Genomic DNA, 14,028 nt, shown 5'->3' on the forward strand with positions numbered 1-14,028 from the left:
CGAAGATGGTGAGCAGCACATTTCAAGCGAGAAATTATGTTCGCATTCCCCCACCTAGGTTATGTGACACAATTGAACCCCCAAGATGTTTTTTGGGAAAAGAATATAAATTTCTTGCTGGGGTCAGTGAAGACATTGAAGAGAATAGTGTCCATGGCAAAAGACGCCTGATATCGTAGTCCTATGAATTGCTCTTGCAGCTGCTACAGATCCCTTGAGGTCTTTTATTAGCTTCTTTAGTATTTTAATCATTAACATCTGGTATCTCATACTCGTAATCATTTTGTAAGTCCTTAAAATGAATAGTTCTTTCATTGGTTGTAACATAACTGAATTTATGTAGCACCTTCAATACAATAAAACATCCCAAGGTACCACACAAAAAATACTATCAAATGAAACTAACAATGACCCACACAAGGAGATAGTAAGACAGGTTTCCAAAAACCTGATTAAAGAGATATGTTTTAAGGAACGAAGAGGCAGACATGTTTAAGAACAGAATCCCAGAGCTTTGGGCCAAGGCAGCTGAACATACCCTTCGATTGACAGAGTAATTAAAATTGGGGAAGCATGAAAGTCCAAAATTTGCAGGGCGCATGGACCTGAAAGGCTTACAGAGTTGGAGGAGGGTACAAAGATAGGGAGGAACTTTAAAACTAAGATGATATTTTTAAAATCAAGGCAATAAGGTTAGAAAGCATAGGGTGATGGGTGAACTTAGTATAAGAAAGGATGAAGACAGCATTGTGGAGGAATTCAAGTTTACAGAGGGCAGAAGATAGGAAGCCAGCCAAGAATACACTTCAGTGATCTAAACCACAGATCAAGGGTTTCCACAGCAACTGAGTGAAGGCAAGGGCAGAGCTGGCTGAAATTACGCAGACACCCTTGATGATGGAGCAGACATCTGATCAGAAGTTTTCAGGATCAACAAGACGCTAAGGCCTTTATGAAGAATGAATTACATAGAAAGCAGTATTAATACTGCAGACAGATTAACTTGATCATATTTGTTCAGTTACTGAAAATATTGCTTCAGATAGGCAAAATGGTTATACATAGCCAAACTCACATACCACTTAGGAGGATCATAAAAAATACAGGGTACCCAACAAGATTAATAGCTCATGAAATGAAGTTAAGAAAAGCAAACAGTAGAAACTTTTTTTTGATAAACACTACCTACTTGAACATACCAGGCCATAAATTTTCAAATGCAACCAAATAAAACAGTATGCAGTTTGTGGTTGGGAATTCGAGTGAGATCTGTAATTCAAAATAAAGTTTCTTACAAATAAGGTCTACAAAGCACAACTTAACTTCCAGAAATCAGGCACAGTTCTTTAAATCGTATGGGGGTAGAAGTTTGAATTGTTAACTGTCTCTAAGTTTCCATATCTTGAGCTGATTGAAAATTAAGGCTATATCTCTCATTGGAGGGTGTTTGAGTGGACCAATGTTGCTCAAGATGGTTAATCCAAAATTCCATAATGCACATCAAAATTTGTCAAGAAGGAATCGGAAGCATTGCATAACTGACATTCATTATCACTGTGGTAAACACAACATCCGGTTATCCTATTCGCCACATGGAAAAATTGTAAATCTGAAACTTTAGTCTAAATGTACTCAGTTCAAAATACTGTAGAGAACATCTGCTGGTAGAACAAATAGTTAAGGGTGAAATAAGATCGAGACGATATATGAAATAATCATATTCTGTCTCAAACTCTTTGTGTGGTATCAGAGCAATAGCCAATATATCCTTGTATTATAAAGTCAGGCAATTTGCCAAAAGATGAATCATTTTTACTTAAAATATAATCAGTGTCGTGATGCTGCCCTCTAATGAACTACAGAATGAAAATAAATCCTTAAGTATGCATGCTTGAAAAGCTATAACAGAGAAGATAACTTTAAATATTTTCACAGTCAATTTCACTTAGTTAAAATCCAAACAAAAAAGTAACCCTTAACTACACTGGAGTATGCTGCGGTCTCAATGGGTATCTCACAAAAAGAAAGCATTTCAGAAAATCCCTATGACTGATTTTTCCCCAAGTGCTATTTATTGGTAAAATCATTATGCTCAGGAGAATTCTCCTCAGATACACATTTCAATTCATCTGCTATAATTGTGTAAAGCAAATGAAAATAACGGATTGTTGATCATTATAAAGTTATTTGGATAATGACACATTTGTATAATTAACAAATTAAAAACAGCAATTAATTTTAAAGATAATGCTTGTCAGTTGCTGTAATGAGGATGTGAAAAAGTGGTTGTTGACTCAAGAATTGGGTAATTAGTGATTTAATTTCTAAGTTAAAATCCAAACATTCAATTTTACCTTTTTAAAATTAACACTGTTATTCTTTTACCTCCATTTTACACCATGCTAATCATTTCAAATGCCAGCTGTATACCCAGAGGCAGAAATTCCACTGAGCGTTGCCATCATCAATATATAGTTAAAACATTATAATTAGAGGTATAAGAGTCATTGAATCATTAGTTGCACAGAAGGCCATTCAACTCATCAATGTATGCCAACTCCCTGTTCCTCAATTGGTTCCTGTAGTCCTGTAAGTTTTTCATCAAGTACCAAACTGATTTCCCTTTGAAATCATTGATAGTCTCCAAATCCACCAACCCAATGGACAGCAAATTCCAGATCATATTGTGTGGATGTTGTCTAGCATATTAATTACTGATCTTGTGAGCAGCAGGTCAGTAAGTGGTAACAAAGAAATAAGGAAGAGTACCTTAGGTCAGCCAGCACTTACATGCTGATCAGGCCTCCAAAATGTTGTAATACAATTTCTGCTGGTTAACAATAAATTGTAAAAAAGACGAAAATCCATTAGTTTTCTTCAATGCAATGTTTTTGCTTCGAAATGACATTTTATAGAAATAGGGTCATAAAATCATAGAGATATAACAGTATTTGGTCCAACTTGGCCTTGCTGACCAGATATCCTAAATTAATCTAGTCCCATTTGCCAGCATTTGGCCCATATCCTTTTAAATTCTTCCTACTTATAAACCCATCCAGATGCCTTTTAAATGTTGTTACTGTACCAGCTGATTCCATCACGCACCACCCTGTGTGAAAACGTTGCCCCTTAGATCCTTTTTAAATCTTTCCCCTTTCACCTTAAATCTATGCCCTCTAGTTTCATGACCTCCCAATTCCTATAATCAATGCACTGACCAATAAAGGTAAGCACACCAAACACCACCTTCACTATCCGACCTACTTGCGACTCCACTTTCAAGGAACTATAAACCTGCACTCCAAGGTTCCTTTGTTCAGCAACATTCCCAGGATTTTACCATTAAAAGTGTATAAGTTCTGCCCTGATTTGCCTTTCCAAAATGCAGCACCTCACATTCAGCCAAATTAAACTTCATCTGCCATTCCATGGCCCATTAGCCAGCCTTTTCAGGATCCTGTTGTACTTCTTCACTTACACCTCCCAATTTTCAACAAACACATCTGTCACACACATGTGAAACTGATTGTGGTCAACCCAGACAACATATTCCACTGAAGGTGACAGATTTCAACTTTTGGATAAGAGATGGAGGAGGACATGAAAAATAACTTTTTTAAAATGTGAAAACATGAAGTGCTGAAGGCCAGGATCACATAGCTTACAAGATGTTGTAAAGCATAACTAAATGTAGCTAAAACATCACTGCAGACAATTAAGCATTATTAATGCACGAAGTAGATTTCAAGTACTGGCACCCTACATTGCCAAACAGATATACATTTTTTCTTCTTCATTCATGCTATGGAATTATTGTCCATCCTAGAATGTTGCTAGGTGATATTGTATGTGTTAAAATACATTTAAAATTAGCAATATTCTCCTTGAAAATTCAGTTTCACATAAAAAAATTATCAATGCATAGTACATTTACGTTCTGCTTTTTTTTTAAGTGACTGATTAGTACATTATAAGGATGGAATGCACAAGAAACAAATGTTTGTAAATAACTTCAATCAACTTTTCATGATGCTAATGAGAGCAACAAATATTACATTAATGTAGCATTAATTGAAATAAATGATTTCCTAACTAAAAGCTGCCCTTTGTTAATTACAGCTTTTCAAATACTCAAGTATACCAAATTCACTACAACGACATTAAAGAATACCTACTTTGCAAGGCATGCACTAATATTGTCCGTAGTGTTAGGTGCATCAGTCAGAGGGAAATAGTCTGGGTGGGTTACTCTTTGGAGGGTCGGTGTGGATATGTTGGGCTGAAGGGCCTTTTTCCACACTGTAGAGAATCTAATCTAACCTAATCCAATATGCTCATAATTATTTGTCAAACATGTAAAACAATATCATTTGACAAAAGTACCTACCTGGCCATCTTGACTAACATGAACCTGGTGTATTTGGAGATTGCCCTTAAAAGCAAAAGGAATAAAAATTACATCACTTAAATCAACACCCTTTTCATCTAGCAGTTTACATCATTCACCAACCTGGTGGCTGTCTTCTCTTTGAGATATTCATACAAGGATTTATTAGTTCACTGGGTAAATGCAACAGATATAGGCACTAACCAATCCTCTTAGAATGAGAGACAATGCGTTCTTGGGCCCACTGTTAAATCATACTGGTAATGAATTTTCAGTTCTACATGCATTGAAATCATCAGTAGATTCAAACTTCACAAGTTTTAAGGGACTTCATCATGAGTTGGAACAAATCTCTACAGTGGTGGATTAACTGCAATGTGGTGCATACAAGCGAGCAGATCAACAGCAACTTCTTTGATAAAATGAAACAGAAATGCTGAAAACAAAGCAGGTAAATCAGCATCTGTGAAGGGAAAACATTGATCAGTTTTAGATGCACATATCTTTCAGAGTTCCATTTAAAGTAACCATCTTATTATGAAGCACAGCTATGAACCCATTACAAGCAAACATTCGAGTTAAGTTGTGAATATATTACTGTTGACGATGACATTTTGCAAAGCTTTTTGCCTTGAATGAAAATCAAATATAAAGGTGAACAACATTTTATATTGTCTAACAGAGTACTGACTGGATTGATTGGTAGAGATGTTGCAATGCGGAACGCACTCATTAAATGATGGTTGTAAACTAATTACCAGGCAGGGTGACTTTGTTTGGTCAACTCATTATCCTGAGAAATGATCCAGGGAATGGATGTCATGTATTTTGTTAAATTGATATTGATGCAATATATATGCCTGCCTTTTATGTGTGTAAAGAAAGTGGCCCTGCCTATTAATTTGCACAACTTCCAATCTGCAAATGCACTACCTGAGAGTCTAATTGACTATTTATAAATTGATTGCCAGCATAATTCTTATCATACTCAGGATTAATTAGCAAATGTTATAGAATCTTTAAATCTCATCGGATGTTAGACACTATTATTTAGCACAGTAGGGGCTTCGTATATTGGAAAAAAGAGAAAACCAGTAAGAAAAATAGAAATTATAGTGCATAACTGGTCAAACAAAATGTTTCCTGAATGAATATATCAATAAAGAAAGGACTTAAATATAAATTTATAAATCTAGAAACTGAAGAAATTTCATCAATAAAATTGAAGTAGCAACATGCCAGAAGTTTCAGAGTAAATTAAATTGGAAAAAGGAACTGACTGAAAATTGAAAGATGACAGAGGACATCTGAATGATAGAAGCAAAATACTACAATGATGAGAACCTGAAAACAAACACAGAATACTGGTGAAATTCAGCAGTTCTGGCAGCATCTATGCAGACAGAAACAGTTTTACTGCTTTGATCCTGGTATGACTTCTTTAGAACTGCTATTCTGAACTCTAGTTTGAAGTAATTACAGATTCAAAACTTAAAATCTGTTCTTTTCTCTGAGCTTCTCCAGCAGTTTCCACATTTGTTTAAAATGATACGGGTTAGACAAATAATCAAAATAAAATTATACAGGAAAATATAAACAAATTCAAAATTGGTATTGTTCAACTTCACTGCCAAATTAGAATGAGGGTTATTCTTGCTACTGAAACACTTGCGTTCATTGGGAGTTCAAACCAAGTTCAATATATCCTGCTATCTCTTGCACATATTAACAGAGAAGGACAACATGGCTACGACATATACACTGGTAAAATATGCTGACTCATGTTATTGATGATTTATAATCCATAGCACTCTGCCTTCTGGATGAGTGCTTTGGCTTTTCAATTCTGATTAAGTGGGTTAAAAACTACCACTATCTTTTCTGGTTGTCACTCGGGTTTGTTTTACTCTTGCAACCTCAATCAGTTGTGTGTTTTCTGATATATTTATGCAATTTAAAAAATGTTTTCTTGTGACAGCAAGCGGATATACTGAGGCCCAGAAATTCTAGCTTCAACAGAACAACGAGGCATCGTTTGAAATGCTGTAGTTCTAAGGAACTGCCGACTGGAGAAAAGAATGACATGTGACCTCTAAAATTTTACAGGCCCTACTGGCATCCTAGACTACCATATGTGAGGAATGTGCTTCCAGCTGCAAAAATGAGCTCTGAAATTCAGAGCTTCAATAACAACTGGAGTCACTGCAGCATATCCTCAAGGCTGGGAGTTATGTGGGTAGTACATTCAGAGAGCAGTTCACATTGCAGTCTAAAAGTACAGAGGAAGGAAGGTGACCTTCAGGCAGTCCAAGAGAGACAGGCAGGTAGTGCAGGATTCTCTTGATGAGCCACTCACAAATTCGTTCTCCGTGTTGGAATCTGATGAGGGTGCTGATTACTCAGGGGAGTGCAGATAGAGCCAGGTTTGTGGCGCTGCCAGTGGCTCAGCTGTATGTGAGAAGAGAAAGAGAAGTAGGAACTTTAGTGACAGGCAATTCTCTAATTAGGGGAACAGTCATTTCTGTGGACATCAATCTGACTCCAGGATGGTGTGTTGCCTTCCCAATGCCAGGGTCCATGATATCAGAGTGGCTGGAGGACATTCTTCTGAAAGATGATGACCAGCCAAAGCTTGTGGTCCATGTTCCGAGAATCACAGAATTCCTTCAGCACAGATAGAGGCCATTTGGCCCACTGAGTCTGCATGACCCTCTGAATAGTGTCACACCTAGATCCCAGAGAATGGCATGCAACAATCCATACTAAAAAAATTAGTTGGCAGAGAGCAGATGTCAATGAGGTAAGATTAGAGTTGGGCAGGGTTGACTGGAAAGAGAGGTTGGCACGTCAAACAATAAGTGAATAATGGATCATTTTCAAATAAGAGATTGTTTGGGTACAGTCAAAATGAAACCCCTCAAATGGGAATGGCAGAACCAATCCAAAGCCCTGGATATCAAAGGAAATAAAGATTTTTCTTAAAAGTGTGCTTATAACAAGTGTCAGGTTGAAAATGAAATTGACAACCACAAGAAATACCACAGGGTCAGAGAAGAGGGGAGAAAGTAAATAAGAGAAACAATGAAGAATTATGAGCAAAGATTGGCATTCAACATAAAGAGGAGTCCTAAAGTCTGCTATAGCCAAAGTGAAAAAGTGATAAAAAGAGGGCCAATTTGGACCAAAAAGTAGATTTACACCTGGAGGCAGGGGGCATGGCTAAAATGTTAAATAGATACTGTGCATCTGTCTTTTCAAAAAAAGAGATACTACCCAGGTTATAATGATAGAGGAGAAAACTCAGTCACTAGAAGGCTGAAAATAAATGGGGCAGAAGTGTTGACCAGACTGTTGGTGCTTAAAGTTGACAGTCACCAGGACCAGATGAGATGCATCCAACGATTATGAAGGAAGAAAGAGCGCAAATTGCACAGGATTAGCTGAAATCTTTCAGCCTTCCCTAGACTTGGGGGCAGATGCCAGAAGACTGCAAAATTGTGAATACTACTGCCTTGTTCAAGAAAGGTTGTAAGGATAAGCCAAACAAATAGAGACCATTCAGTTTAACTTCAGTGGTGGGGAAGTTTCAACAGACAACTTTTCAGAATTGAATTAGTACATATATAGAAAAAAATGAGTTGATTAGGAACGGTTAGCATGCATCTCTAACTGGGAAATCATGTTTAAGTAACTTGCTGGAGTATTTTTTAAGATGTAACAGAAAGGCTCAGTGAGGGGAATGCTGTTATATAGACTTTCAAAAGGCATTTAATATAGTATCACTGCAGATCTGAGAAAGATTATAGGTTATGGAATAAAAGGGTTAGTAGCAACACTTATTCTGTCTTTGAGCATGCTTTCAATCCCTTTTTGAATTTGTGCCAACTTTAGAAGGTTCAAGTCTGTAAGGATGTTGCTTAATTGGAACAACATTGCCTACATCTAGATTATGCATAATCATAATAGTACTTCCCAGCTTAATCCCATGTATCTCTCCATATGATTGTAATAATCTTTCAGGTCATTTCAATTTTCCTCTGGAAGGCAGCTCGGTAATTGATCCCAATTTTTGAGAATTGCCTCATTGTCCAATTTCATTTGAGAAATGTCCAATTCAGAATCATCTACACTTAGTTTTTCATTCTACATTGTAACCAGTAACATATTGTCCTTTTGCTTTCCTTCTCTAAAAAAAACTTTTGAATATATTCACATGACACAGATTTCTTCCTTTCTGGCATTCTTATCAAATAGTTCACCTCACTCATATCCCTTTCGATTTGATAAAGCCCACTAAACCTTGCTTTTGAAGGTTCACCTACCAGTGGTAGTAATACTAACACTTCAGCTCTTCCAGCATAACTACAAAATTTTGACTTCTTGTCTGCTTCCTATTTCATCACATGCTACGCTACTTTCAAATGCTGTCTAGTGAATTCACCTGCTCTATTTGATCTTTCCCTAAAATTTGACACAGTCTAAATGTGTGGTCCATGAACTCTGACTCACCTGTTTCTCCTTAATTAATTTCAGTGGTCCTCTCATCTCATGTCCAAAAGTAATTCAAATGAACTGAATTTGGTAGGTGCATTTGGTGCATTCCTAATTGCGATCAGTACAAATGGAATTCCTTTATCCCATCCTCTGGACACCCTTCAGTCCACAACACGGTCTTTAAAGTTTGATGCCACCGTTCTAATGCTTCCTGGAATTCTGGAAGGTATGCAGTGGATTTGAATTGTTTTTATTCTCAAGCTATCCATAACTTCCTTGAATAATTTTGATATAAAATTTGAGCATTAATATGATTGTATCTCTGTGGGTAGTCCAGATCTAATAAAAAATTTGACTTACTTTTGCACAATTCTTTTAGCTATAGTCTTGCATAATGGAATGGCCTCTGGAAATCTAGTAGATGCATTCATTATGGTCAACAAATAATTGATTCTCACCTTTTGTTTTAGATGAGGTCCTATACAGTCAATTAAGACTCTTGGAAAAAAGGTTCCTCAAATGCAGGTCTGGGTATTAGGGGTGCTCATTCTATCACTACCTGAGGTTTTCCTGACACATATGATGTGCCTGGCAAAATTCAACCACATCTCTAAGCAGTCCAGGCCAATAAAAATATTTGTATATTTTGGCTAGAGTTTTCCTTACTCCCAAATGACTTCCTGCTGGTAATTCATGTACTACCCACAATACCATCTTTCTATAACACACCGGTAGTACAACTTGATGAACCTCTGCCCATTTCTCATTGACCTGAATATGTCATGGTCCCCATTTCCTCATCAAGATTTCATTTCTAATTATGTAGCATTCTTGGGTACACAATCTTCTGTGCATGCTTTTTGATACAACTACTTTAGTGTTTTATCTTCATGTTATAGTTCAGCTATAGCTTCTCTGAACTAAAAATATCCATTTTGTCCCCTACCTGTTCTTGTTTTTTTTTCTCAACCATTTGATCAAACATACTTTCTAAAAACTGAACTTCAACTTCCTTATCTTTACTTATTGATCTCTCTTGTTTCAATCTGTGGCGTTGTCACCTTATTACCACACAGTCAGGAAACATTTCATGATATGCTTCCTGTAACATCTCAGTTGCCCGATTTTCCAATGGCTTTTCAATCACTGTGGACATCACTCCCACCTGTGATCCAGTATATCATGACCAAGGATAAACTATATTTCCAGAATCAAGAATTTCTTTTACTCCTACTACCAATTCACCACTTTCACCGGACTCTCCAATCTCACTTTATATAATGGAAAAATACTTTTCTCACAAATGAATTATACGTATTTACCACTTTTTCTGGCTTCTGAATTGTACTTCTGAATGACATATCTCATCTCTCCCCAAAGACTGACTTGCTCTTGTATTTCTTAAAATTTTCATTTCTTTACCTAATTCATCTTGCATGCATGAGTTAGCCTTACCCACACAAGTACATTCTTTAAAGAGATCTGGCACTTTCTTCTGAATCAACCCCAATCAGGTTGTACATTCTGTTGCAGCTTTTTAGCTTCCATTATGCTTTCCTTCGCGACTTCAACAAAACTCACTAGCTTATCCTGTTTTCCCGCATCCATCTTCCCAATATTTTTTCTAAATCACCAACTCTGACTTCATGTGGCCAACTTTATTACAGTGAAAACAGCTTAAGTTTTTGTTTTAAACTTCTTTCCCCTTCATGGGTTTCCCTCTTACCCTGTGGTAAACTATCATCAATGAGATCTCCTTTTCTCTTGTCACCTGAGGATTTCTCTTTTCCCCAATTTTTATACCTCACAGATTGAAATTGATTTCAAAAGCCAAACTTTAATTTATAAACCAACCCATTATCATCTGCCATTTCCGTTGCTAATCTTGCAGTTTCAACACTTGCTCTTCCACATGAGTTCTACTTCAGGAAGTGATTATTTTGAACTCCTCCAAAATAACTGTCTAACAGCGTCATAGGTTTGCTCTATTTTCAATGTCTTCATCAACCTATCAACATTACTTTGTTTGATTCTTTCAATCGCTATGTACATTCGACCAGGTTCCCTCCTTAGATTCCTGAAATGTTGTCTATAGGCTTCTGGTACTATTTCATATGCACTTAAAACAGGATTTTCACCTCCTAACACACCCCAGGTACCTCTTTTGAGAGTAATGCAAATACCTCATTAGCTCTACCTAACAACTTTGTTTGAATCAACAATAGCCACATCGTCATCAGTCATTTCACTTGTTTTGCCACTTTCTCAAATGAAAGGAAAAGGCTTCTACATCCTTCTCATCAAACCATAGCATCACTTGGACATATTTTAAAAGATCCCCACCAGGCCTGTGGCTACAATGGGACTGATCTCCATCACTGTCCCCATCACTCCTCCTAACTTTCACCTCTATCTCCACCATTTTAAGTTGACTTTCAGTTTTCAGTTCCAAACTCTCCTATTCATGTTCATGCTGCAGGCAGTAAAGAAGGCAAATAGTCTGTTGGCTTTCATTGCAAGAGGTTTCAAGTGCAGGAGCAGAGATCTGCTGTTGCAGTTATACAGGACCTCAGTGAGGCCACACCTAGAATACTGTACGCAGTTTAGGTCTCCTTTTCTGAGGAAGGATGCTCTTGCTCTCAAGGGAGTGCAGCCAATGTGGACTGACATACGAGGAGAGATCGACTAGGTTAGGATTGTTTTCGCTGGAGTTCAGATGAATTAGCGAGTCTGCCAAATCCAAAAGCTTTTCCTTGATTACTTTCTGTACAACTCCCAAAGTGATTTCTTCCACCCCTACAAAAGTCTTAGTGATTGAAAGAGCCATTACTACACAAGGCATCCCCTATTTAAAGAAATTGAATGTAACACCCGAAAAGAAAACAACACTCACCACTTAATGTCTGAGAGTCTAATAATCTGAAATCCAACCAGGAACTAGAGATTTTAACCCCGACAAGAGCTCCCAATTTGTTATGGACCAAACCAAAGCTCCTCAAAATATTTTCAGAAGATAGTTTAGACCCCAATTTTTCTTAATTTTAAAGTCAATGTAAGACGTTGTGTTCCAGATGCAATTCAATTGGTCTGACTACCAGGTTTGACGCAAAACACATTTTATTCTTTCATTATAGTTAAAATACAAAATAAAGTAGTTGTGGAATAACAACTCTACTGGAAAACTTAACAGAATAATAGATTATTTAACTGCTAAACAGCAACTGTTCCATTACAGTAATATCCCAAAAACGCAGCCTTCACAAGGGCAAATTCAGTAAAATAGATTATTCACATGCAATTCTGGCAGCAGGAAAAGAACCTAAACTTTTAGCTGTAGCAAAGAGACGAATAACAACTTCCACGTCCAGTTTCAAGAACTACTGAAAGTTGAAGTAAAATACTGGTTCTGTGGGAGCTTGACCACATCCCTTCTTACTACTTCTCCTGTTCCATCTTTAAGAAGAACCCAAGGTTTCACAAGTTCTTTAATGAATTGGCTTGGAACAGACCACTCAACACTTCTGTCTCAACCTCTCTTTCGAAAAAAAGAACAAAATACACTGCTTAAAGCCATAATATTGTCATAACACAATGTAGAGTGTGGAGAAGCCGTTCTAGGAATGAGGAACTTCAGTTATGAGAACAGAAAGAAGTTCAGATTATTCTCCTTGGAGACAAGGCTAAGAGCAGATCTGATATAGATTTTCAAAACCATGAGAGGGCTGAATATGGCAGATAGGGAGAAACTGTTCACGCTAGTAAAAACAAGACAGCATGCCTTTGAAGTGAATGCCACAGATCAAGGATTAAGTGAGGAAAAAGATTTTCGCTTAGTTATTAGTTAGGCGATGGAATGCACTATCTGGAAATGTGGTGGAGGCAAGTTCAGTTGAGGCATTCAACAGGGCATTTAGAGGATTATCTGGACAAAACATGTGAAACACTATGGGGAAAAGGTAAAAAGATTGGCATGAGGTAATGATACTCAATTAACAAGGTGCAGGCATAACTGGCCAAATCGCCTCCTTCTGCAACATAACACTTCTTTGATTCTGTTGGTGATTTTATCATTCACATTTCAAACAGTGTATATTCTTTCACAAATCGTTACTTCCTGTCTGGTTTCTTAGGCATACATGATAGCGGACAGGATGCAGCACTGAGTATTTCTCCTTGTAGCAAACTTGAATTTTCTTATTGTTAACACATTCTTCATCTTCACAAAATTATTTATGATTACCTTTACCTTTCTTCTGATTTCAACACTGCATCTATCTTATGTTTTAATGTGTCCTAAACAAACATTCTTATTTGCTTGTTTCCTTGTGACATGACTCACTTAAATCTTCATTCTAGGTCCCTCCAAAGCATTTCTTCTGACTATCATTGTTTTTATCTTTATAATCTTCATATTCAACCTACATAATAAATTTCTGGACTTCAAATGACCTATAACAACTGTAGGGCCTCTTCGAATTCTGCCAATTGCACCACATTTTCAATGTACCACAGGTTCATTATGTTTGTATCACCACATTTCACCCTAGGATGTACATCTAATTCTCTGAATACTAGTTCTGCACAGAGAAAATAATCCTGGCAGCCTTGTCATATTCACTTGAAATATAATTGATTGTCCACCTTCTAACCTAGTGCTCACTGATTGCTTGCAATATAGGATCTGAATGCAACAGTTCAGCGATGTGTGTAACGGCTTTTAGGAATTAACAAGGGCAGCGCAGTGGGCATGATCTATATGAACTTAAGTAAAATGTTCGACAAGGTTCCCCATTGGAGACTGGTTAGTAAAGTTAGATCTCATGGAATACAGGGAGAACTAGCCATTTGGATACAGAACTGGCTCAAAGGTAGAAGACAGAGGGTAGTGGTGACGGGTTGTTTTTCAGATTCGAGGCTTGTGACCAGTAGAGTGCCACAAGTATCAGTGCTGGGTTCATTACTTTTGTCATTTACATAAATGATTTGGATGTGAACAAAGGAGGTATAGTTAATAAGTTTGCAGATGACACCAAAATTAGAGTGGAACGGGATCTTGGTCAGATGGGCCAATGGGCTGAGGAGTGGCAGATAGAGTTTAATTTAGATAAATGCAAGGTGCTGCATTTTGGGAAAGCAAATCTTAAGAG

The 14,028-nt window shown here is 37.1% G+C and overlaps 1 protein-coding gene across 2 annotated transcripts in view; it reads right to left on the minus strand.

The window, feature by feature from the left end:
- banp (BTG3 associated nuclear protein) overlaps positions 1-14,028 on the minus strand; it is a 233,643-nt gene that overhangs the window by 61,057 nt on the left and 158,558 nt on the right. For both annotated transcript variants that reach the window (XM_072596119.1, XM_072596118.1), the window contains exon 11: positions 4,388-4,432. In XM_072596119.1, coding sequence (XP_072452220.1) covers positions 4,388-4,432 — 45 coding nt within the window. The remainder of the gene's footprint in view (positions 1-4,387; positions 4,433-14,028) is intronic.

The sequence above is a fragment of the Chiloscyllium punctatum genome, chromosome 26, assembly GCF_047496795.1.
Source record: "Chiloscyllium punctatum isolate Juve2018m chromosome 26, sChiPun1.3, whole genome shotgun sequence".
Lineage (NCBI taxonomy): Eukaryota > Metazoa > Chordata > Chondrichthyes > Orectolobiformes > Hemiscylliidae > Chiloscyllium > Chiloscyllium punctatum.